At 44.2% G+C, this 24,287-nt stretch overlaps 2 protein-coding genes across 6 annotated transcripts in view; one reads left to right on the top strand and one right to left on the bottom strand.

Moving 5' to 3' along the window:
* The first annotated feature begins 2,361 nt into the window (after nt 1–2,361).
* On the top strand, nt 2,362–21,573 carry CALML4 (calmodulin like 4). Its single transcript, XM_007059500.4, has 5 exons — nt 2,362–2,646; nt 2,747–2,777; nt 8,018–8,158; nt 9,566–9,754; nt 15,206–21,573. Exons 1-5 carry the CDS (start codon nt 2,644–2,646, stop codon nt 15,301–15,303), a joined length of 462 nt encoding a protein of 153 aa, XP_007059562.1. The 5' UTR covers nt 2,362–2,643; the 3' UTR covers nt 15,304–21,573.
* PIAS1 (protein inhibitor of activated STAT 1) overlaps nt 18,973–24,287 on the bottom strand; it is a 113,596-nt gene continuing 108,281 nt past the window's right edge. For all 5 annotated transcript variants that reach the window (XM_043523208.1, XM_043523207.1, XM_037911541.1 and 2 more), the window contains one exon: nt 18,973–23,111. In XM_043523208.1, coding sequence (XP_043379143.1) covers nt 22,818–23,111 — 294 coding nt within the window. In that variant the 3' untranslated portion in view covers nt 18,973–22,817. The remainder of the gene's footprint in view (nt 23,112–24,287) is intronic.

The following is a 24,287-nucleotide window of genomic DNA, read 5'->3' as shown; positions in this document are numbered from 1 at the left end:
AATACGAGTCCACAGTGCGATGATATTGCAAAAAAAGCGAACCTCACTGTATTAGCAGGAGTGTTGTAAGCAAGACATGAGAAGAAATTCTTCCGCTTTACTCAGTACTGATAAGGCCTCAACTGTCCAGTTCTAGGCACCACACTTTGGGAAAGATGTGAACAGACTGGAGAAAGTCCAGAGGAAGGCAACAAAAATTATTAAAGGTCTAGAAAACATGATGCAGGACGAAAGATTGAAAAAATTGAGTTTGTTTAGTCTGGAGAAGAGAAGACAGAGGGGACATAATGGTTTTCAAGTACATAAAAGGTGGTTACACGGACCAGGGAGAAAAATTGTTCTAGTTAACCTCAGGATAGGACAAGTAACAATGGGCTTAAATTGCAGCCAGGGTGGTTTAGGTTAGTCATTAGGAAACAGTTCCTAACTGTCAGGGTAGGTAAGCAATGGAACAAACTACCTAGGGGGGTTGTGGAATCTCCATCACTGGAGATTTTTAAGAGCAGGTTGGACAAACACCTGTCAGGGATGGTCTAGAGAATACTTAGTCCTGCCTCAGTTCCAGGGATTGGGCTAGATGATCTATTAAAGTCCCTTCCTCTCTTACCTTTCTATGATTTTAAGATCTTTGGCCTAAAAGAACGTAAGGGCCCATCTACTGTACATTGTAAGTATAACCAAGCCAGAGGACTAATTTGCAGCACAGCTGGAACTGGCCTAAAGATTGGAAATGTGCTGCAATCAAGCAAATATTTTGTTACTAGGTCACAGGCTCAATTGTAATTGTAGCATAGACAAGGTCCTGGGTGGCTCATCCCCACTCGTTCATTGTGCGATTGCCAGATTTTTCTTTATAAAGCATTGACAGCATCCGAGGGCCTGTACAAACAGGCGAGATGACACCATTCCTGCACTGAGAGTCTTACAATGTAAGTGGGTAACATATAGGCAAGGGGAGAGGCAGATGCTCAGATTCACTCTTTTGCAGGTGAAACACCAAACCATTTAGTATATTCAGACCCTGCACACAATGCTGTATGTAGCCTGACATGCTCGAAGCATCAGGCTTCTGAGGGTTCCTTTAGACTGGTTTGAAAACCTTAGCTGGATGGATAAAGACCAGCCACATTCGAGGTCTTAAATTCCTTATCACTTCAGTGTAAGGGGGGGCGGGGGGGGGTGGTGTAGCAGAGAGGCAGTTGAAAATGTTGCTTACATTTTTTCCACAAAAAACAGCTTTTTGAACAATATGAAACGGCATCTCAGACGATTTCTGTATCCTTCAAACTCCCGTTTTTCCACAGATCAATTCAAAACTAATCATTTTAAATATTGGATTTTTGCCCTTCTCTGGGCTTGGAAGGGGACAAAACATGGGAAAACTTGCATTTTGATTCCATCCAGTTTGACCAAAAATACATGTTTGGTTTCAAGTTTTCATCAAAAAGTTGGGAAAAAACAAAAAATTGAACATTTTTTGTTCAAAGTAATTCCTGTTTTTCAACCAACCCTGAGACTGTAGCTTTGTGTGTTTCTTTACAATGTATAGTAAAGGCCTGGACATAGATCCACCCCTTCCCTCCACTTTCAATATTTTTTCTGACCCCTCCCCCCATATTATATTTTTATATTTATATCTATCTATCTATCTTCCTTCCTTCTTAGGAATATATATCTATGGGTTTTCCTAAGCAGAGAGCTGGGAAGGGGACTTTCAATCCTGAAGAATGTTTGCTCCAAGTGGTTTCATTAAATAAATATTAAAACTCTCTGGTCTGTTTTGAACAGTCTCAAAATCACCTCCCTTTTCTCTGATGTCAAATCTATTAACTCTCTAGACTTCCACAGAGCATTTAGGGGCAGATAAGACCTGCCACCTTTGCAATGTTTAAAAAAACCCAAAACCAAGCACATCTTTCAATCCTCCTTTATACACCCTAAAAGCAGACAAGACTAATTCGAGTCACCTTTTGAACAACTGGCCAGTCGGGATATAATCATCAACATCATTTACAGAGCAAAACCTGTTGCAATTTGCTCATAGAGCGCTCAATTCAAAAACTAACTTCCTCTCTTGCCCAGCAGCAAAACCCTATCAAGAGTGAATTATATATAAATAAATACCCCCTTCTGCCCTTCTAAACAACCTCATTAGATATTAGTGATTCTGTGGGCTTGTCTCTAAGTGTTGGTATTTAAGCACAGCATGAGGTGCATTGCACTCTATTGGGGATTACCAAGCCTTTTATACTCAACCTGGAGTTGTTTCATTATTGAGTCTGACCTAAGGCTGAAGGTGACAGCAAATTAGACAGAGGAAGAGTCTGCCCCCGGTTTCCTGCTCCTTTATAAACGCTCCTTCAAGAATTCTGAAATTGTAAGCTTGTGGCAGGAGCAATCTTTTGATTAGAACAGAGTGTGTGTGCCTATCTGATTAACAGCTGTTGCTGGTAGTTGGAATCCAACCCCCAGCATGGATCAGGTCTTGTATCCATGGCAGCAGGGTATTTATTACAGTTCCTACCACTCTCCACCCAGGATTGGCGGACTTTAGCCCTTAATCATATCGAAAAGTAGGAGAACACAGGGACTGACTCTCTGACCAGCTGAAATAAAACAAAGGGGGGGGAGATTCCTTAACAAATGGTGAGTGACAAACGTTTTTGATCTATTTGAAACGTGCCTCATTGTGCTACATTCAGAAATTGAACATTTTTTCCTCCCCTCCTTCCTTTTTCCGCTACAGGCAAAATTTCTGTCCCAGGATCAAATTAATGGTACGTACCGTTGCTTTTTAATGAGCAGGATCAGTTTAACAAGTTTACCGCTAACAGCGTTTCTCATTAAAGGGTCTCATTCTGGGGAATTTACTTCGTTGTTTAACATTCTCATAATTCTTGAGGTGAACTGTCTCTGCTAGCTAATGTTTTTTAAAAGGGAACATTAGATGCAGTCAGCCGGAGACGTCCTCTCTGCAGTTGGCTGCTGGGGGTGGGTTGTGGTTTGGGCTAGCAAAGGAAAGGGAGCAAGAAACTGGAGTATCTTACAAACCATTTGTATGTATCGTTCTTAAAAACTAAGAACGCTGGATTTCAGGGGGAAAGAGGTTTAACTCCCCGCCCCCAACCCTTTAACATTACATCTCTGGACAAATAAGGGAGAGAGAATATTTGAAGCAATAATTGGAGATACTGACGCAGTACTGTAAAGCTTTGGACCTTAAGCAAACCCCTAGAAAGGCAGGGGAAGGCTGGTTTGTTGAGCAAAGCACGGGACCGAGTCAGGAGAGCCAAGTTCTAATTCCCACTTCTTCCTGCGTGACCCTTGGCAAGTCACTTACCACCTCTCTGTGTTTCCCTCTCTCAAAATGGCCACAGCAGCGATCTGCCTTATTAACCACTTGGAAAGAGCAGCGGGATCCTTGAATGGGAGGCAAAATAGAAAACTTGGTTTGATTATATGAACCCGGGGTGGGAGAGCAGGCCCAGGGATTGGAGGGTGCTGATTTGGAGAGGTAGTAGGCAGACAGCTAAGACGGGATACCTGGGGGGAGGGGGGGGCAAATGGCATGCGGCAAGCAGCTGCCACTGGCCCTGCACAATACCGGCTGGCGAGGGGGATCGGAAAGAGTGGGAGAAAGTCAGGGTAGGGAGGAGCTGCAGAGCCAGCTCTGAGACGTGCTGGAAATCTTTCATCTCTGAGCCAGTCCCCCCAAGCCACTTAGTTCTTCACCCTGACCCACCAGGAAAGCACTGGGGGCGGGGCACACAAAACTTTGGCCTTTGAGCAGCAGCAGTTGATCCCAAGCTGTTTCCCGGAAGCATCTTTTAAAAGGAGAATCACATACAACTAGGACAGGCTTCCTTACACCCCGGGTACAGACTCCTGCCCTTTGGAGCCCGTCTCTTAGCTGGAGCTGGTCTCAGGGAAGGTACCTCCGCGGTATTGTCCACTCAGCCAGTCACAAAACTCTGCACTTTAACTCCAGGAAAGAGCTCGTCACAATCCAATCCCCATCACGAGCACTTACGGGATAGAAAGAGGTTGGGCTCTGCATAGCCCCTGGCACCCTCAAGGTAGCTCAAGGCACTGTACAAATTACTAAGTAACGCTGGCGTGTGTCAGGGCCGAGTAGCCAACAGGGCAGCCTACGAGCTCCCATTGCCCGGACAGTGGGATCTGCTGCTAAGGTTATTTTTAGAAAACTATCTGGAGTTCAGAATGCAATTCACAAAGCACAGCAGAAATAATGCGCGCACACGACAGCAGGTCGGTCAGTGGTGTCTCCTCTAGGGCCGGCAGCAGCCACCCGTTCTGTCTGCAGACTGGCCGAGGTCAGTAGAGCGCAGTCTCAGGGCAAGGCCTCCAAATGCTTGTGAGTGCAGTAAAAAGAACTAAAGAGGACGCGTTTCCACCAGTCCCCCATTGTGTGACGCACCTTACGTTTCTCAAAACAATGACCCAGCACCAAGCACATTGCTGGCATTGTCTCTCGGAGTGAAATCCTAGCCCCACAAAGTCAAGGGGAGGTTAGCCATTCACTCTAAGAGGGCCAGGATTTCACCTCTAGAGCCCAAGCAGGGTCTGGGCTCGCCTTTGGCCTGGGATTGCGTGGGCTAACCACCCCCCTGGGATGGGCTAGACCATTGCTGGGGGCCTGACTAGCATAGCCCCAGCTGTAAAACCAGCATGGCCCATCGGCCACCCCAAAGCGCACACACAGCGAGCAAGCTTTATAGTCCCCACAAGGCACGAGAGTCTTCATCTCATCCAAAGGAGGGGCGTTGAACATGGTGCATATCCTCCCCCTCCCCACAGGACACCCCGGCCACATGGGCACGAGCTCTGATCCTGGTGAGAGGCTTGAACGAAGGATGCTCCAGCCCAGAAGCAAGAGTGCTACCAAACGAGCCCTGCAGACACTAATTATTGCTGCTGGAAAATTCAGCAGGGGAGATTTTTGACAGGGAGTCGCACCCACGCACCCTGTCAGCCCATATTTAAAAGCCTGATTGCACAAACTAAAAAAGCACTTGACCCTAAACAAACAATTCAATGGGTGCTGAAGTGGTCTATATGTAGTAGGCAAAGGCAATGGGTCAGTGGTTGGACGGAGGTCTGGGAGTTGAAAGCTGGCTTCTACCCCCAATCTCTGCAACGGGCTTGCTTTTGCTCAGTCTTTGCATTCGGATCAAAATCTGTCCAGCTGCACTCTACAGCCCTAATTAACAGCAAAGAGTAACCAGCCTGCGAAAACCAACATACGGGCTTATCTAATTGCACAACAGAAAGCACCGAGATCAGGCTGCTGGAAAGCAATAGGGAAGCTCGCTTATTGCTAAAGCACTGGCCTGCTCCATCAACCCAACTAGTTAAAATCCAGACTCACTTTATTAGATAAAGGAGTTGACCTTTCGAAATTCAGGATCCATCTTCACCAACAAATTGACTGTTCTTTAGCCTAATCTATGGAGACAGGTCCTTACGGTCTCAGTCGTCTTAATGAAATCGGCTACTAGCCAGATCCTCACAGAGCTGGGGCAAGGTTTTAACCATCTTCTCAAACCAGCCATCTGTTTTCTATGACTCCATGGCTGTGAAGTTTTCACCTTTACTCCAGCCCCTGCCATGGAATCTAAATTCTTATTTCTAGCCCTTAAAGCTGTCAGGGGAACCTTTGAATGCAACCGACGCAGTGAAAGTCTGCCAGAGTCTCCATACACAACAAAGCTGAGGAGAACTGCTCCCATTCATCTCAGGGCAGCATTAATCTTGAGTTCTGTTTCCATCATGAGGATATTGGGAAGAGGGTGGGGAAAAGGTTAGCAAGACTAGTGTATATATTTGTTTTGCTGTAGCCTTGGTCATGGGCCAGGATCTCATTGTGGTAAGTGCTCTACAAACAAAAAACATGGACCTTACCACAGAGATCACCCCTACCCCACAGAATTGTATTTTGGCTTGGTAGTAGGTCGCAGCGTCACGACTGATTTCTTTCAGTACAATTTAAAATGACATCACAGCACGGTGTGTCTAGTTCCCTATTTTCCCTTTGTTCATTTCCTTAGGCTTGTCATCCAGCCATGGGTCCTTTGGGAATCGGAGGGAAAAGGAGTCAGGGAAGTGAGCCGTTTGTCTCTGTAGGTTTCTCTTAGTTGTTCAGAGAATGTCGGTCAATTGTTTCAACACCACCGTCCTCTTCTCATTAGTATTCCACCCAGTAGATTTAGACAGTTAAGTGTTTAAAAAGCTATTTCCCAAGCAGAGATCCTTTGCCGCTCTGATGAATGTTTAGGAGCTCAAGAACTCCATAGCTCATTAGTCTGAATATATTAAAGGAGGCTTGAGTTGCTAGGGCTCATGGAATTCACTGTTCTGTACTCCTGCTCCAAACAGGGGTTTGTTCCCAGGGCCATCTAGAGACTCCCTAACGTCTCACCACTGTTACAGGATCCTAGAATCATAGCACTAGAAGGGACCTCGAGAGGTCGTCTAGTCCAGTCTGCTGCACTCACGGCAGGACTAAGTATTATCTAGACCATCCCTGACGAGTGTGTGTCTAACCTGCTCTTAAAAATCTCCAATGATGGAGATTCCACAACCTCCCTAGGCAACTTACTCCAGTGCTTAACTACCCTGATGGTGAGGAAGTTTTTCCTAATGTCCAACCTAAACCTCCTTTGCTGCAATTTAAGCCCATTGCTTCTTGTCCTATCCTCAGAGGTTAAGAAGAACAATTAGAATCATAGAATCATAGAATATCAGGGTTGGAAGGGACCCCAGAAGGTCATCTAGTCCAACCCCCTGCTCAAAGCAGGACCAAGTCCCAGTTAAATCATCCCAGCCAGGGCTTTGTTCTTCTCCCTCCTCCTTGTAACAGTCTTTTGTGTACTTGAAAACTGTTATGTCCCCTCTCAGTCTTCTCTTTTCCAGACTAAAAAAACCCAGTTTTTTCAATCTTCCCTCATAGGTCATGTTTTCTAGACCTTTAATCATTTTTGTTGCTCTTCTTTGGACTTTCTCCAGTTTGTTCACATCCTTCCTGAAATGTTGCACCCAGAATTGGGCACAATACTCCAGTTGTGGCCTAATCAGCATGGAGTACAGTAGAAGAATTACTTCTCATGTCTTGCTTACAACACTCCTGCTAATATATCCCAGAATGATATTCGCTTTTTTTTTTTTTTTTTTGCAACAGTGTTGCGCTGTTGACCCATACTTGGCTTATGGTCCACTCTGACCCCCAGATCCCTTTTCACAGTACTCCTTCTTAAGCAGTCATTTCCCATTTTGTATGTGTGCAACTGATTGTTCCTTCCTCAAACGAAGTACTTTGCATTTGTCCTGATTGAGTTTCATCCTATTTACTTCAGACCATTTCTCCAGATCATTTTGAATTTTAATCCTATCCTCCAAAGTACTTGCAACCCCTCCCAGCTTGGTATTGTCCACAAACTTTATAAGTGTACTCTCTATGCCATTATCTAAATCATTGGTGAAGATATTGAGCAGAACCGGACCCAGAACTGATCCCTGTGGGACCCCACTCGTTGTGCCCTTCCAGCATGACTGAGAACCACTGATAACTTCTTGAGGTCCCTTCCAACCCTACATTTCTGTGATGGGAGCTAGCTGCACTATGAGCCACTAGAGAAGCTAGAAGGAAAAGGCCATCCACCACTTTGACCACAAGTTCAGGAGCTGAATTTAAGGACAAGCCTCAACAGCTCCTTTTCTCTACTCCCTTCTCCTCTTTGGAAAGGTCTAGTATGTATGTGTACACACACACACACACACACACACAGACAGAGTGTTCAGGTAGTCATCTGATGCTTTAGCTACAAGGGTTGATGAAATGCTGGAAGAGCTAAAACTCTGACCAAGTCAATTGGTCATTTTGCAGGTTTAAATAGTCTAGCTGCTTTTTCCTCCTGACTAGTAGACTGTAGGGAAATTTCACTTTCAAACTAAGGCAATATTGGATGGCAACACACATCGGTTTTTGTTTTTAAACTAGAATTCAAGGAATGCTTTTCTCTATACGATAAGAAACAAAAAGGCAAGATAAATGCCAGTGACCTGATCACAGTGATGCGGTGCTTGGGAACCAGCCCAACTCTGGGAGAGGTAGAGAGACATCTTCAAGGACATAAAATTGGTAAGTAAAATAAATCTGGACCGTGAGGATTATTAAAACAAGGCAGGTGACATGTAGAGCTCTCAATCGGACAATAACCAAGTGAAAAATAAGTCTAAAATGTTCAACAAGGAGGACCCCACCCAAACTAGCAGAAGAGGAAGAAGTTGGACATGATGGTATTTGCTAAGACTCACCTTTTCTGCTGTCAAGACGCTATAGTAATAAAAATGAGCAAGACAGGAATCTAGGTAGATTGGGGTCTAAGATGAGACAGCCTAGGCAATGCAGGGTAACCAGAACTTGGGCACAAGAGGGGTCAGATGTGCTGGATGATGGATAGGAAGGGCACATTTAGAAGACTTCACAGACAAGTCAACCACAGGTATCAAAATGGTGCCCTAACGACATCAAGAGGAGTGGGGAAAGGAGACATGCTTAAGAACCCTGTGCTGTCACAGTTGTGTGGAGCTGCAGCCCTCCTGAGATCAGAGAGTCCCCTCAAACCAGGCTAGGAAGGGAACAAAAAAGGTCATTTTCAGCTCCAGATGTTTTAGTCAATTGTCTCTAAAAAGCACAGACTGGGGCGGGGGGCTCAAAGAAGAGTCATGAACTGAGGTGGTCTGCACCAACCCATTGTGGGGCAGGGGCTTTCCGAGTGTCTGACAAGGCTACAGAATTGTTATATCTGAAGACCGGGCTCCTCCAACCACCGGGGGGGAAGCACCTATACCCGGATGAGCTGAAATGTGGTCCAGGCCCTTGCCCTGGGACAAAGGTTACTCCCCAGGCGTGCCCCCATGACGGGGCACGTGGCAGTGTACTCAGGCCGAGGCAGCACCACCACCAGTCTTAATGATTCTTTCAATTCGTACTGGGCCCAAGGAGGGCGCCCGCCCCGAACGCTGGGCGCCCTTAACCCTTGTTTTAAACACCCCTCAGACCCGTGAAGAGCCAGACTCTCAATTAATCCTACACAGCCCTGATCCTTATCACCACGTGCTGGGACCCAAAGGCGTTGCCATTAGCTAGCACGCTGAGACGCCTCCGAGCTCGGTGGAATGCAGGCAAGCCCTGGCTAACGGCCTGAAGGTGGACCTCCCACCTCACCGGCATGGCACAGGCCTAGCGCCGCGTGAGGGTCTCAGAAGGGAAGCAAGGCAATTCCTAGTTCGTAAGATGAGGATTGCCAAGGAGTCAGAGCGCGTCAGTCTGTGGAACAGCCCTGCAAGGCAGGGCCTCAGTGAGAGACTAACCGCCTGGATCCGGTGCGTACAAACAAGAAGAGACAACGAATCTAGCTCAGGGAAGTAGGCCGAGCTCTCAGAGGGAAGGGGAAGAGCGAAGGCCGGAGGAGGCTGGGCTGATGGGGCGCGTATATGCCACTAGCTAAACAAGAACGTTTGTTGCTTTGTGTCATGTTTCCAGACAGAAAGGCAGAACTGGATTTTTCCACTTTCCTGACCATCATGTACAGGCAAAGGCAGCAGGAAGAGCCTGAGAAGGAAATCCTGGCAGCCCTGGCAATGACAGACAAGCAGAAGAAGGGTTTCATCACCGCTTCTGAGCTGAGAGCTAAACTCACCAGGCTCGGAGAAAAGCTCTCAGAGGACGAAGGTACAGCATCAAAGGGCAGCATAAGTTCAACACCTTTCTAACCCCCTCCTCTCCCTCCACCCAACCCCCACTGGAGTCAGAGATGAGATCACAAACACCTGTGGGTGGGTAGCATGTGACCTGCCTCCGCCAGCGATCTTCAACCTCGAAGGGCTGGGGCACACGCTTCATGGTAGAGCCAAGTCACAGGGGGTCACAATCCAATCACGGCACAGCGTGCTGACGTTGCGTCATGAGGCTTGCATTATGACATTGTGTTATCACAACTCTAGGTCATCACACTAATGCCACACGTTGTTGCAACATTAGGGTATCACTCAGTTGCTCTTTGCAGCTTCACACAGTATTCTTTTGCTTTTCTTTTTTACTCTCTTCTGGTCCAACTAGTCATCGGTACCTTTCCTACATGAGGCAGAAGAGGAGAGCCAACCCAAATCACAAGGGCCACATACCGCTCCATAGCCCCAGGCTAAGGCTTTGATCTAAATCATAAACAAGCCGCTGCCTTATTCTCCATAAATATTTTGTTCATCTCAGGTTAAAGTTGGCTGGAGGCTAGGAAGAAGTAGAGAGGAGTTACTCACCTGGCAGCAGATAGTCAGAACAGAGCCACACTCTTGGGATACACCTGCAGAAAAGATAAACCCGTTAATTAGGTGACATCCTGCACCAGGGCGGAGGCAGTGAAAGGTACCCCCCTGGGTTTTCTTTTTTTATGAGACTGCTTCCTTTTTGTTTGGTGGAGGATCAAGCCTTAGGCCTACCCTTAAAGTACAACCAAGGGAGCACAGAAGGGGGAAGGCAAACCCTGCCGTGAGGGGGGCTGATTACCCAGGCCCGCCATCGCCAGACGGGGAAGCAGTAAATCTGGCCAGACAAAGGAGGTACCTTGCCACAATCCTAGTCAAAAATCTGCCCCCAGCAATTACAAGAGCTCTCAGGGGGCATCAAAAATGATCTGAAGAAGTTTTTATGGGACTGATTTTACCTCAGCCTTTTACAATCCTCTGAAAAGCTTTTTCTGCTTCAAATGTCATATGCGTTGTCTGTGGACAGAAGCTTTTGGGGGGAGGGGGTCTAAATGTGAGAGAAATCAGACCAGCCATTTTTTGGAGATAGGCAGAGAAATGTGCCAAATGCCATCACACCAGGTAGTTCAAATGTTCATGGTACTTTATTACTCAAAAATGGATCCGCTGAACACTTCACATTTGGCCGCAGTTCTCTCAAAACTCCAGTGCATTTTGCCATTTTCCAGGAAAGAGGCTCTCTAGCTTTGAAGTTACTCAATCCCTCTCTGTCGCGGTTCCTTGCTCTCCACTCTGCCTCGTCGTCAGGGGCAGTTGTCTTCAGGCTCGGGCTGCACCGAGGGGGGTGGGGCGAGTCCTGCGCGGTCTGGGGCTCTGGGGCCATCTAGCAGAGGCAAGTACGCCACAGTAGTCTGGGGCTCCTGCCCTACCCATGGGCGGCACAGTGCCCGATGTAGTCTCTAGCCCGCAGCCTCGCAGCTGGGGCCGATACCAACTAACGGGGCCGGGCTGATAACCAGCTGTAGCCTACGTCTCCGGGCCTCCGGCAGCCAAACACACTCAATAGCCCAAGCCCTTTGGGGTGGGGCAGAGCAGGGAGCAGGCTTTAGCCTAAGCTTGGGGCTCAGGCAGCCAGCAAACGCACATCGTCTCAGGGTTCAGGTAGGGGTGAGCACCCACACAGTCTAGGGGGCTCCAACAAGGATTGAGCACCCAGCAGGCAGTCTAGGGTGCTGGCAGGGGTGTTCACGAAGCACAGGCCTCCTGGCCTAAGATGGGGAGTCGGCCACCCCGGGGCTGGGGTGCCAGGGGGACACAGGCCCGCCCTACTCCACCGCGTTCCAGCCCAGGGCCCTAACAGTGGCAGAGGGGTCTGGCACTGGGTCAGTGGGGATCCAGCCGCAACATGCCGACCCAGACGCAGTCACCCCTGTAGCTGGCCAGTTGTCAGCTGCCCCGGGCTACTTCCTAACTCCCCGGGGTTTGGTATCTCTGGTCTCCACCGGTCCTCGGGCTACACAGCTGACGGTAGTCCCAACAACTTCTAGTCTGGGTCCGTCCCGGGTGCCTCAACAAGGCAACAAATCTGTCTCCTCCGCTGGCTCCAGCCCAACTGAGCTGCAGAGCCCTCCCTTTATACTTCCTGCCCCGCCCTTGTATGTCCGGTGAGGGGGTGGGTTGGATTTGGCTCCACGCACCAAAGGGAGCGTAGTGCTCCCTCCTCTCCAGTCCGGAGGGAGGCCACTTTACCTCACTACTGTCTCACATTAGGAACTTTAGAAAGACCCATCTAGAGTCTGGCAGATTTGGTAAGATTTACTTAAAACCCAAGTCCACAGACTTTGTGTGCACATCCCCAGGCTCTTCACTGGCACAAGAACTGCCCTTCTTAATGCTAACGTGGAATTTAAATTTAATGGGTACACTCCCTCCATTTACCAGCATTAACTAAACCAGTTTTCAGGGAGGTGTCTCAACAAGGCAGTGCCTCTTTACATAGCCCAGTTAGAGTATTCTGGAATAGCAGCTTATACACGTTTTTGCATCTAAAACAGGTTAGTTATAACTCAAGTTATTGTTAAAGCTGAACAAAAATAAATAGTGAAACAAATTCTGGAGGCATTAGCCAGAATTAAAAACATCCTCGGTTGTTCTGTACATCCAAGGCACTTCACATTCATTTGAGAGCAGACACAGAGTTTGCCAGCCAAATTACAATGCACTATAGATTTTAATGAAGCAGGCAGCGGAATAAGGAATCCACTCAAGACCTTGGCTTGACACAATGAACTCTAGCTTGTTAAGCTGCAATAAATATTTCATGCTGCAACGGACTCAATTTCAAAAGCCTCCGCTATGTTCAGTAACTACTGGCTTGTGGCTTCATTTGTGGTGTTGCTTAAAGTGGGCTTTTAAAAGCCTTCATCTCTCCAGCAAAATATCATTTTCCATCTTCCAGACAGGAACGAACAAAAGTCACCCTGGTGCAGTATTTAAAATGCTGCTCTGCTTTGGCTGGGATGGGGTTGAAGTTTATCTGTTTTTCAAGGTGCATGGTTACCATGTGGATAGTCTCTTGTCTGAAAGTAGAAGTATTAGATCTCTTGATCACACAAAGAACAGTTACTTACCTTACAGTAACTATGGTTCTGCAAGATGCGTTGTCCAGGTGGATTCCACTCTTGTAGTCCTGGGAGGTAAGAGGGAACAGAGCCACAATTGGACCCACTCTGCTCTTGGGTTGGGGGGGGGCAGGTGTGGCCCCAACACACACGGCTGGCCAAAAGGATCGGATCCTAGGCGTACGGGGCACACGCACACCGACAGTATGTCTGCACAGGAACTAGACACCCGCGGCCGGCCCGTGCCCCCTGACTCGGGCTCGTAGGGCTGTTTCACTGCCAGAGCCCAGGCTTTAGGACCCTGTGGGGTGGAGGGTCCCAGAGCTCAGGCTCCAGTCTGAGTCTGGATGTCTACACTGCAATAAAATAGCCCCAAAGCCAGAGAGTTTTTCTTTGCTGTGTAGACATCCCCCAAGAGTGGAATCCAGGTGGGCAATCCCTCCATCACACGGCACGGCTCCTTGCCTGCCTTCTTCCCACAGAAATTACATGGACTCCAGGGGTGGTGCCCTCACCGTTTCCACAACCGTCCCTGTGCAGCAGTCTATTTATAGCACCAACCGTGCTTTCTGGCCCTCTCCTCAGGGCCTGAGGGGAACAGAGGTCTCCCTGCCTTGAGGCCTCTATGTAACTGGGCTCACCTCCCTCTCCTTGGCACTTCCTTCCTGCCTCTTTTTCAGCCTTGGGCTGATGGGCTAATTGGCTCCCAGCCAGCCAGCCAGATTGTCTAAATTACCCCCCTCAACTTTCCCAAGGGGAACTAATGAACATCAGAGTGATCAGAGTGCAGGTTCACCTGTTCACCCCCTGCACGAACTGAAATAGTATGGCCTGTGTTATCCAGGGGAGACTAGACGATTTAATGGTCCTTTCTGACCTTAAAAAAAAAAAAAAAATCTATGAAACTGTCACCCAAAACAATATCTGCCACAAAATCTCTAGATAGACAAGGTGGGTAGGGTAATATCTGTTATTGGACCAACTGTTTGTGGTGAGAGAAGCTTTTGGGCCACACAGAGCTACAACTAGACTGCATACAAAGTCACTAGATTTTTTAAATATTAGTTTTAACACCTACAGAAGAAATAGGCAAGCAACTAGATTCCTCTTCCCTCCTGCCCTTTGAGAAGAGAAAGATGTCAGTCTCCCGTAGTGATTTGGTGCAATATGCCGTGTTGGTCCCAGGATATTAGAGATGCAACGTGTGTGAGGTAATATCTTTTATTGGACACGCTTCCAAGCTTACACAGAGCTCTTCTTTAGGTCACAAGGAGAGCTCTCTCTAAGCTCAGAAGCTCGTCTCTCTCACCAACGGCAGTTAGTCCAACAAAAGATATTCCCTCCCCCACCTTGTCTTTCTTGGTACAATATGACGTTGCAGTTGCACTTTCACATACTGTCTCTTCTGTGAACATGTTTGACTGGCACTTTATTATTTGAAGAGGATACTTGAAAATAGATAATCTATAACAGATATATCTACTGCCCATTTGAATTGCTTAGTTTGGTGGGGAGGAGGGGGCAGCGCCCAATACTGAAGGTCAGAACATTAGATGCGTTGCCAAGACTTTTGCACAGCCATGGTGAAAAGCATCAGCATTGCATCACTGTCCCCCGAAGCCATTGGCTCAGCAATTTATCCCTTGCACTCCGTTCATTCTTGCATTGCTAGAGCTATATTTTAACCAGAACTCTAAAGCCATCATGAAATTTCTCTTGGGTTCAAACACTGAGGGCCTGTCCATAGGACAAAATGGCACTGGCATTTCTAAGGTGTGAATTTAAGCCAATTTTGATGGCTGCGATTGCAGTGCAATCCTCAGCATGGACACTTATTTTGGTTTAAGTGTGGTTTAGTTTAAGTCAATAGGGAATACGTTTAAATTAAACCCAAATAAGCCACTCACGCTGAAATAAGAGTGTGTCCGCACAGGGATTGCCCCCATTTAAAAATTGGTTAAAGTTAAACCGGTGAAAGTTTCCGACGTAGGTAAGGCCTGCGGGTCAGATCCTCACGTGGTGCAAGTCAGCTGAACTCCATGGGCTTTAACAGAACTACAATTTATGTCAGCTGAGGAATGACCCTCTGTGCTTGTGTTTCCCAGTGAGTGTCCGCCTCTCCATGCCAAACTCTGAACTCAGTGTAGATCAGCCACTAATATTTCAAGTAACTAAATCAAATTTTGATTTAACAACAAAAGCCAGATTTTTAACAGTCATTTAAATAAAAGAAATTGAACGAGGATGACACAGTACCTAAAATAAGTTGAACTGAGATGGTTACATTTTGTTATTTACAGTGGATGACCTTCTAAGAGAAGCTAACATTGCACCAAATGGGATCGTGAAATATGAAGAATTCATCCACACCATCACCCTTCCTCTTGCAGACTACTGAATTTCAGAATGACGAGACTGCATCGGTAGGGAAATAGGCAAGCTTTTCCAGCTTACATTTTCCTGGATCACTTTTGGGCTCACTGGAATCAGCACTGCTTGCCTTTAAGGAACAATGTTTTGCCTTATTAGATGGAAGTATTTATGTTTGAACAGGTTTTTCCCATTGCAAGGCCCGGCCACACCTTCCTTGTCAGTTGGAATGGAGTGTTCATGTCAAACACTGGATGTATTATTTTAAATGAATTGAATGCCATGTTATATTGCATAAAGCTTATCATGCTTACAAACCCACTCATTAGTAATTAGCATTTTAAAAACACGTTATACTTTAATGGGTACAGTTTTTCAGAGTAAAATCAGCTACCTACCTTAATGTCACAGGGAGATGGTTGTTCTTGAGTGTAAAAGGAAGAAAGAACAGCTATTTGGCCTGACTCTGTGAGCCTGTGGTAGCCAACTATTCCCTGTGTATAAGGTATCCTAGGGTGCTTGACTATGCTACCCATAAAACTTGGCAAGTTTGGAACGACCGTGCATATCGCTCGCACCACTGCCTGGATACACACAACCCACTGATCAATCGTCTTGCCGTTATGGAGAAGCCGAGCCAACACGCCAGTGGGAAGGGGAGCTCAGGACCCTGTTGGCTATCTGGATGAGGACAAAAAGAAAAGGAGTACTTGTGGCACCTTAGAGACTAACCAATTTATTTGAGCATAAGCTTTCGTGAGCTACAGCTCACTTCATCGGATGCATACCAATGAGGACAGTGGTCAGGCAGATGTGAGTTCTTCCAAACAGAATCACAACAACAGTGGTTACCGGGCTTACAGTGAACTGCGAGAAACAGGAGCCTTCCTATTACTCTGCAAGCGTGATAAGAGGTTCCCTGTGCAGCATAACTTTACTCATCCAGACTCTTGGGGAGTGGAGGACAAAGAGGAGCAAGATCTCCATACTATCATGCTTATGACCTTTTATTAATCAGGAAGCTACATCAACTTGCAACACCATAGGAAATCTCCATGAAGTTGGTCCAATAAACAATATTACGTCACCCACATTGTCTCTCTGTGAAGTTAGACACTCACAGCGACTCCTGAGGGCTTTGCATAAGAAATCTCAATCCTATGCAGAAAAGAGAGCCGTAGTCCTTGACCGAGACACTGTGGGAGAGCTGCCCAGAACATACTCCTAAAGACACTTCAGCAGTGTGGACACAACAATACAGTTGTGATGGCAGAACCATGTAGCCTGGTCAGGGCTGTAAACTAGGGTGATCAAACCCATTCAGTGGAATGTGCTGAATTTCAGCTTTAAGTATGGTCCCTTGACCTGGGTATAAATTTAGAACTACATAAACGCCTTGGTCCCCAGCAGATGTCAATGGGAGGTTGGCACAGACTATGGTCTTTATCTAGTAACTGAACTTGTAATGCTATCTCTTCAGTACATTAGTAAGATACTATACTCCCTGCTAGGATCACTGCTGTATCTGTCCATTGGTGTTCTTCCTCCCCACTCCTCCTTTCTTCCCTGCAGCAACTCTGCAATTCCCATCCTCCTCTCATTCCCTTTATCAGATAATCAGCAACAAAGTAGTTAATGTAGATACATTAGGGAATTAACTCTAAAGCCTAAGATGGGGTGGGGGAGATGTCATTGTTTCAGACTGCATGCAAACTCAGGAAAACTCAGTATATTGATTTCTGCTGTTCACATTTGAGAAGTTCTTTCTTCAGCTATTAATGCCAGAAACTTTCATTTTCAAAAAGTAAACACAGATTCTGCAGAACATGAATATTCCATGCAGGCCATCTAAACATGTCAAATGGGCTGGATCCATGTTTGACTTAGCTAGAACATTTCAGTTCATGAAAAATTAAAGAGTGCCCACAATGTTTAGGCCCTCTACATACAACTTTTACCCCGGGTTTTATTAACAGAAACCTTGTTTGTGCATCCCCACCTGCCGTGCTAACCACATCTGTATCAATATGTTCTAGAAGCTCTCTCTTAAAGATTCTCCATGACACAGAACGTCCAGAGGACATGGACAGTGGCATCAGGGGCCAGGCACGCTGGGTTATATTACTACAGAGCTGGGATGAAGGCCAAACCAATTATGTGAACATGGTTATTGGGTCCTGCTCATGTTGCAAAACAATATGTTGAAGAGGTTACTGGGTGACAACTCTGTGAGAGTCTAGGCCTCAAGCAGGGGCAAGACACAGAGCCAGCCAACCATGGTTACTAATTATGACCGCAAGATGACAACTGATGACAAGCAGGCACATCCCTAAGTCTGCACATAGCCTCATTAAAGGCAGTAGGGATCCATTCACAGAGTCAGCTGTGGGCTCAGGACTCTAGTTTTACTCATATTTCATGTGTGGCCACAGTGTTTAGTGCCAACCGCGTCAGTAACTGACCACAAAAACTTGGTTAAAAGTTGTCCTGTGGACAGGCCTGTTGGGTCTTTCAAACAGTAAGGTGGGCCCCAACGCTCTTGGAGGTAGGCATTTTTTCCCTATTTTAAATATGGAAAACTGAGACACAAAAGGGTGAAGTGACTTGCCCAAAGTCTTGCAAGAGATGGGAGTGGATCCAAAAAATCTGTCATTCACCCCAGTGCCATCCCTTGTGCATTTCCCGCTTTCATTTACTCACGAAGACTTGAGTTGCAGATTTTGCAGTTCCCATGCCATAATCAGCCATCATGAGGTAACACCATAATGAACTCAAATCCTTGCTTACAAAATACTTGAGAGGTGGTTTTATTTTTTAAGTCTTTTAAACAGCAAAGGGCTGTGTGTTGAGGGGACACTATCCCTTGCCAGGCATAAATCTGATCAACCTACCCTGTCACATATCTGTCTACAATGTCCACTCAATTTATCATCTTTGAGCTTTCCACCGTCCACGAAGAATACTCCATGGACTTGTAAAAATTAGACAAAATCTTACCAGCAGCTTAACACTTAAGCACCCCTCCAATAACAAAGAGGGAGGTCCTGAAGATAGAGGGGGAGAACTCCAGTAAGGAAATAGTTCTTGCTTTTAAAATGTCCAAATTATGCCTTTTCTCCCCTACCATTAAGTTCTACAAATATCTTGACATTACAAGTGAGGACAGTCTACTTATTACATTCACTGGTCCCTTTTGAGGAGTGTGCCAGTAGCTTGTTCAGAGCAGTGAAATAGGTTTTCTCATTTGTATTAGCTGTCAACTACCAATGGCTCAAGATAGCCATTTGACAATCTCTCCCATTGTTCAGCACATTTGACAACTGAAACAAATGCTTTCGGGCAGAATGGATATAAAAGGTGTTGATGAGGCATGGACATTGCTCAGAGCAAACACAGTGTATTAATCTAGAGTGTGTTGTAACAGCCTGTTTCTACCAGCCAGGTATAAACACTTCCGAAGTGAAAACTAGACAAGAATGGGGACAGTGCGTTTTATATACTCTCACACAAACAAGACACCGATAGAACTGGAGGAGACTGGTGCGCTGAATGCTCTACTTAAATTCAGATACAAAATGACATATCCCATGCTATGAAACATCATTTAGCAATGAAGCATGCCTGTGCGAATTACATTCCTGTGAGTTTCCCACTCCACAGGGAGAATCCAGCATTACTTAATTTAGAGAAGACAATATAACTGATTTTTTTTTTATTACATCTAAAGATTTCTACATAAACAGGTAACATTCAATAGGTAAACAATTTTTTCCAATGCATGTAATAAATATTTTCACTTGGTACTTTTATACAAACTGACATTGGTCTACTATACATTTTTAAAAGCCATTTTACTGGTTTGGCATGCTGTATGGAAACGAAGAGAAATTTTAAGGCAATGAATCACAGATTTAAATTCATGGAATTAATGGTAACTTGTTAATATCCTGCTTATATACATTTCCCCTTTGTTAATTAAAACAACTAACAGCAGCGCTTTCTGGGACCACCAGCTATTCTCCCTTGTTAGAAATCTAAGCTCTGTTTAAAACGAAAAGAAAAACAAACACATTGATCAAACAAAATCCTTTCTGAATACATGTTAAAATGTGCTTTACAACCCTGAAATGTCAATGCAGTGAAGGATTTTCTGTGATATGCTCTCCCCGCAGTTCTTCGCTTTAAATGAGAAGGCAGCTCCAAGCCAGTTCAATAAAAATCTACAAGCCATCCCACCCCTGAGAGGGTTCTTGAATCCTTGCCCTGAAGGGTAACGAACAGGTGTAGAATTGCTACAATGCCTATATGAATGAAAGCACTAGGAAATATTTTAAACGCTCAGTATGTTAAATTTTAGCACAGTTCAGATTTTGTTTTGTGTGGTTTTGTTTTTTAAAAGAATGCATCCAATAATGCCCACAAGTGATTCAAAACCACTTCAGCCCTGCTACTGAAAAAACAGCTATTTACTCAGATCTGTGTGTATAGACACATACACACATGCAGTAATATACATAACAGACAGACACGCACGCCCCCGCCCCCTTTTAGTGGAAGAATTTGAGGACAAAGGAAACAATTGGTACCCCACAGCTACGGGTTACACAGATTCAGTAATGTACAGTCAGGTTAGCAGTACTGCAAACCAGCCAAAAGCAGGAGTTACTTTACGGCATCTTTAATAAATATGCAACGAGTGATTTTTTTTTTTTTAAACTAAATCATAAGGAATTCCTGGAGAATTCAGACAGACTTCTGCTCAGTAATGTTAACTGTAGTCAGATACAAAGTTCCGGCAAGTTATCAATCTTACAAAACCTCAGAGAATGAAACAAATAGCCACAAAACATACAGAATGAATACCACATAAGAGAATCAAAGAGCATTTGCTGTCCTATGTGAAACAATGAGATTAAAACATGAAGCTGAACTGAAAAGCCTTTCTGCTCTTATTTACTGGTTTGGGGGATCATCGGCTGACCTTGGCTTTTGGAAGGTAAGCTAAGGATGAAAGATTCCCAACTCTTTTACAATATATTCGCCACATTCAGTTCTCTAGGGTTGCCAAGGTTTTAATCAAATTTTTAATTTTGTTTTTAAAAACAGGTTTTCAGCTCACCTTTAACACAGCAGAATCAGTATGAACACTGCCACCACTCAGATGTAAAATAGTCATGAACTCCCCAGAATTTCATTCTTTAATTTTCATTTTATTAGGTTTTATAAGGCGGGACCACATCTGCTCTCAGTTACACCGGTGCGAGTCTGGAGGAATCAGTCACTTCAGATTTATACTAGGTATTACAGTGAAGCATCTGCTCTTTAATTACCAATTTAATAACCCAATGGATTTGCTAGACTAAAATTTATAAACTAGTTATATTCCTAATGAAGGTTTAAAAACCTCCATCTCAGACTGAATTTAAAAATGAAGTATTTCCTGTTTTCTCCTTCTATTTATTTATTTGAAACGGACATTTAATAAATTATAAAAGAGGTGTAAGGTGAAATATATCTAGATCAGCCAGATATGTATGGAATACACATGCATGGGAAAAACTATTTAACTCACTTTTAACTCACACACACTGATCTATAAATACATATATACACACACATTTACATATAAACACAAACAGTTTGTTTTCAAAATTCAAGTCAACTATTCAGTGGCAGAGGGATGCTGTAAAAACTCTAAAAACAATTTTGATGCCACATATTCATGTGAACCTGTCAATTTACCATTCAACTGATCTTACAGCAATGCCTAATTCTACTTGGATTAAAGTAAGTAATTTTTTTTTTTAAATCAATGCAAAGTTTAAAGAGACAACTTTATATGCAAAAGGTGGCCCTTGTCAATGCTTGAACTAGCTGATATCAACTGTTTGGGACATAAAAATTCAGACAAGAATCTGCTAATTGTGGTATTCCTTCCTATCCTTCCTGATAAGCTTGTTACCTGCACTTTCAACTAGCTAAAAAAATATTTTTCACACCAGAGGACATATTCACTCTCTCTGGTGAGGACTTTGGGACACAATAGAATCACCTCCCTCCTCCATCCCCCAACTCTTATTTTAAAGAATCTCCTGAAAAACTGCTTTCCATCTATTTACATGTTTCTCTATTTAATAAGAATGGATCAGTCCAAACGATCCATCAGTTCTAAAAAAGACTTTCCTATGTCATGCATTCTTTAAAAAAAAAAAAAAAAAAAAAAAAATGTAATAGGAATGGGAGAACACGTATGGCTCACACAGTTCAATAAAAGCATACTTAAAAACAGGGAATCACTCAAAATAACTAGGAGGCCAAAAAGAGAAAAATCCAATTTGGAACCACTAACAGATTTCTACAGACAGACATTTCGATACAGTTAAGTGAGTGGGCTATGGTTTGGGTACTGTTTTTGTTTAGATGGTTTTTTAAGCTTAATGTCTAACATTCAATGTTAACTTAATTTTGATGCATCTGAAGTCAAAAGACGATGTATCACTACCACTGACAGCAGCACAAACCATGCAATAGTGCATTCTAAACCATACTTCCTTCTCTTTGTTTGACAGGTTTCTTTTTAGCAGAAATTTAATCTATTGTGGCCAAAAGTAGGTATTCACTGACAGAGCCATTTTGGCCCCAATTCAGTAAGCTACTTAAGCACACTGCTCACTTTAAAGCACATGAGTCATTCCACACCTTAAAATTTAACACACGTTTAAGTACCTTGTTGATTGGGACCGCAATTATTTAAAGGATTAATACTGGAGGTTAGAAATAAAAATCTAGAGTGACAATGTGTCAGTGCTTTTATATGGGGCTAGATTCTATGAAACTGTCCTGTCTCAAAACAATACCTCAGCTTCAGATTGTATCGAGTCTGGCCCATAAGAGTAACTGACACACTAATGAGCTTGCAACATGTTTGATGAAAGAGCTGGAACTCCACATGCCAACTGAATATACAGTCATATAGAATCAGAAATGACATTTAAAACACACTCCCATATCCTGCACTACAGAGGGTATGCGGTGGAATAGTACAAGTAGGGTATATATCACTTTAAGCGTAATAAATCTGTGCTGAAAAGGGGTTAAGAGGAATTCAGTTCTACCATCAATTGTAAATGGTGTTTCCAAAAGAAAAAACCTCTTGCAACGTAGAAATTCCTTTCCTTTTTCATTAACATTACTGTGAAGAAAATAATGCCATGTGTGTCCAAACTAAAATAAGTAAATCACTGGACAAATGCATACGTGTAAAATCTTCAGCATCCAGAAAAATGAACTGAAGTTTCTTTCTTTTTTTTCTTTTTTCTTTTTTTTTTTTGTACTTTTCTTTTTGTTTTGTTTTACCAGTCAGGCCATCTTAGGTTTATATACAAAAGTAAAACTGAAAATATAGTTTTGTTCTCTGTACACGTCTTAAGTTTTTCTTTCCTAAAAAAGGAAAAAAAACACCTTGTCTACGTTTCTAAATAGAGTAAGATAAAACCCAAGCACAAAGATCTCTTTTTCTGACAAGTCCATTTAGTCCAAGAATTAGTCCAATGAAATAATGTCCGGTATGCCAAAGATAGATGCCGTGTCTGTGCTGCTTCTATTTGCAACTGGATGGCCATGATTCTCTCGCAAGCTGTTGGAGGACACAAGACTGCTGTTACTACCACTATTGCTACCATTAGTGGCTGGGAGAGTACTGCTTCCTCCTGCATTCAACTGATCGAGAAACATCTGGGATGAAGCGTATGGGAAAAAACGAGGGTGCAAGAGTTCTGGATCATCTGACGCAGAAACTGCCGCCGCTGCAGCAGCGAGAAGGGAAGTGTTGTAATGCTGTGAAAAAAGACAACGCTGTAAAGTTACACTTCTGATTCCACAGGTTTTCTTCACAGCGGCACAAAGGAGGTAGAAAGTATCTGTGTATTCTAAGCTTCCAGAATTCTAGAAACTGACAACCATTTGTCTACTCTGTGTTGTCCAAGTGTTACTTTGTAAGACAATTTGTACAAGCAAGTGAACTGAAGGCCTTGGTTTCTAAAGCCAGAAGAAAACTGGAAACAAAATTAGTACTGGTTTCAAAGTAGCAGCCGTGTTAGTCTGTATCCGCAAAAAGAAAAGGAGGACTTGTGGCATCTTAGAGACTAACAAATTCATTTGAGCATAAGCTTTCGTGAGCTACAGCTCACTTCATCGGACGCATCCGATGAAGTGAGCTGTAGCTCACGAAAGCTTATGCTCAAATAAATGTGTTAGTCTCTTAAGTGCCACAAGTCCTCCTTTTTTTAAAATTAGTTTGCTCCTACTGGATACTAAGCAATCTCTCTCAATTCCAAACCACAATGAGATACTATTGGGATGGTGAGAAGCAGTGTACTTTCCCTTTCTTACCCCTCCCCCACAAAAAACCCCACCTATTGGCAAGAAACTACTCATACTTGAATGGAATCTTTTGGCCAAAATTGAGACACACAAGCCACCCACTACTGTGACATTAGAGCCAGATACTTATTTTTACAGTCGGAAGACCTCTCTTACTGCACTCAAGAAACAGATACAGGAATAGTCTGCTTAAAATCAGTAGGTAGCGATCACGGATTCCAGTAGTACCGTTATTTTTTTTTAGCATACAGGCGAGCCCCAAAAGAAGTGAGCTTTCAGCTTTAAAATGACATTAACGAGAAATACTAGTTGCCGATGATCCTTTTTAAATTTAAAATAATTTAAAAGTAATTTGCATTTTGCTCTTTCTGCCAGTGGTTTCTAGTTTGCATTTCTCCTCATAATGAAAGCAGACTGCTCAGGTTCAATTCCTGCTATACATATACTAGTGCAATGATGCAATATTTGCCATGCAAACTAAAGGGCAATGATTATTTCAGAAGAATTTCCATTCCTGTTTATTTTATTATTTCAGAAAAATTTCTCTTAGCATTCAAGTTTTGTAAAGCCTTTTTTACAAAAACCTATACACTGGCTCAATTTCTGACTCTCCTGAATCCCTTTAGAAGG

This window comes from Chelonia mydas, chromosome 10, assembly GCF_015237465.2.
Source record: "Chelonia mydas isolate rCheMyd1 chromosome 10, rCheMyd1.pri.v2, whole genome shotgun sequence".
Taxonomy (NCBI): domain Eukaryota; kingdom Metazoa; phylum Chordata; order Testudines; family Cheloniidae; genus Chelonia; species Chelonia mydas.
Note: the sequence above shows the minus strand (reverse complement) of the source record. Positions and strands in the feature narration are given on the sequence as shown.

Excerpts from the sequence above, each read along its gene's own strand:
- CALML4 (XM_007059500.4), top strand. Across the intron at positions 8,159-9,565 it reads TCTTCAAGGACATAAAATTG|ACAGAAAGGCAGAACTGGAT; the intron begins GTAAGTAAAATA and ends TCATGTTTCCAG. Across the intron at positions 9,755-15,205 it reads AAAGCTCTCAGAGGACGAAG|TGGATGACCTTCTAAGAGAA; the intron begins GTACAGCATCAA and ends TGTTATTTACAG.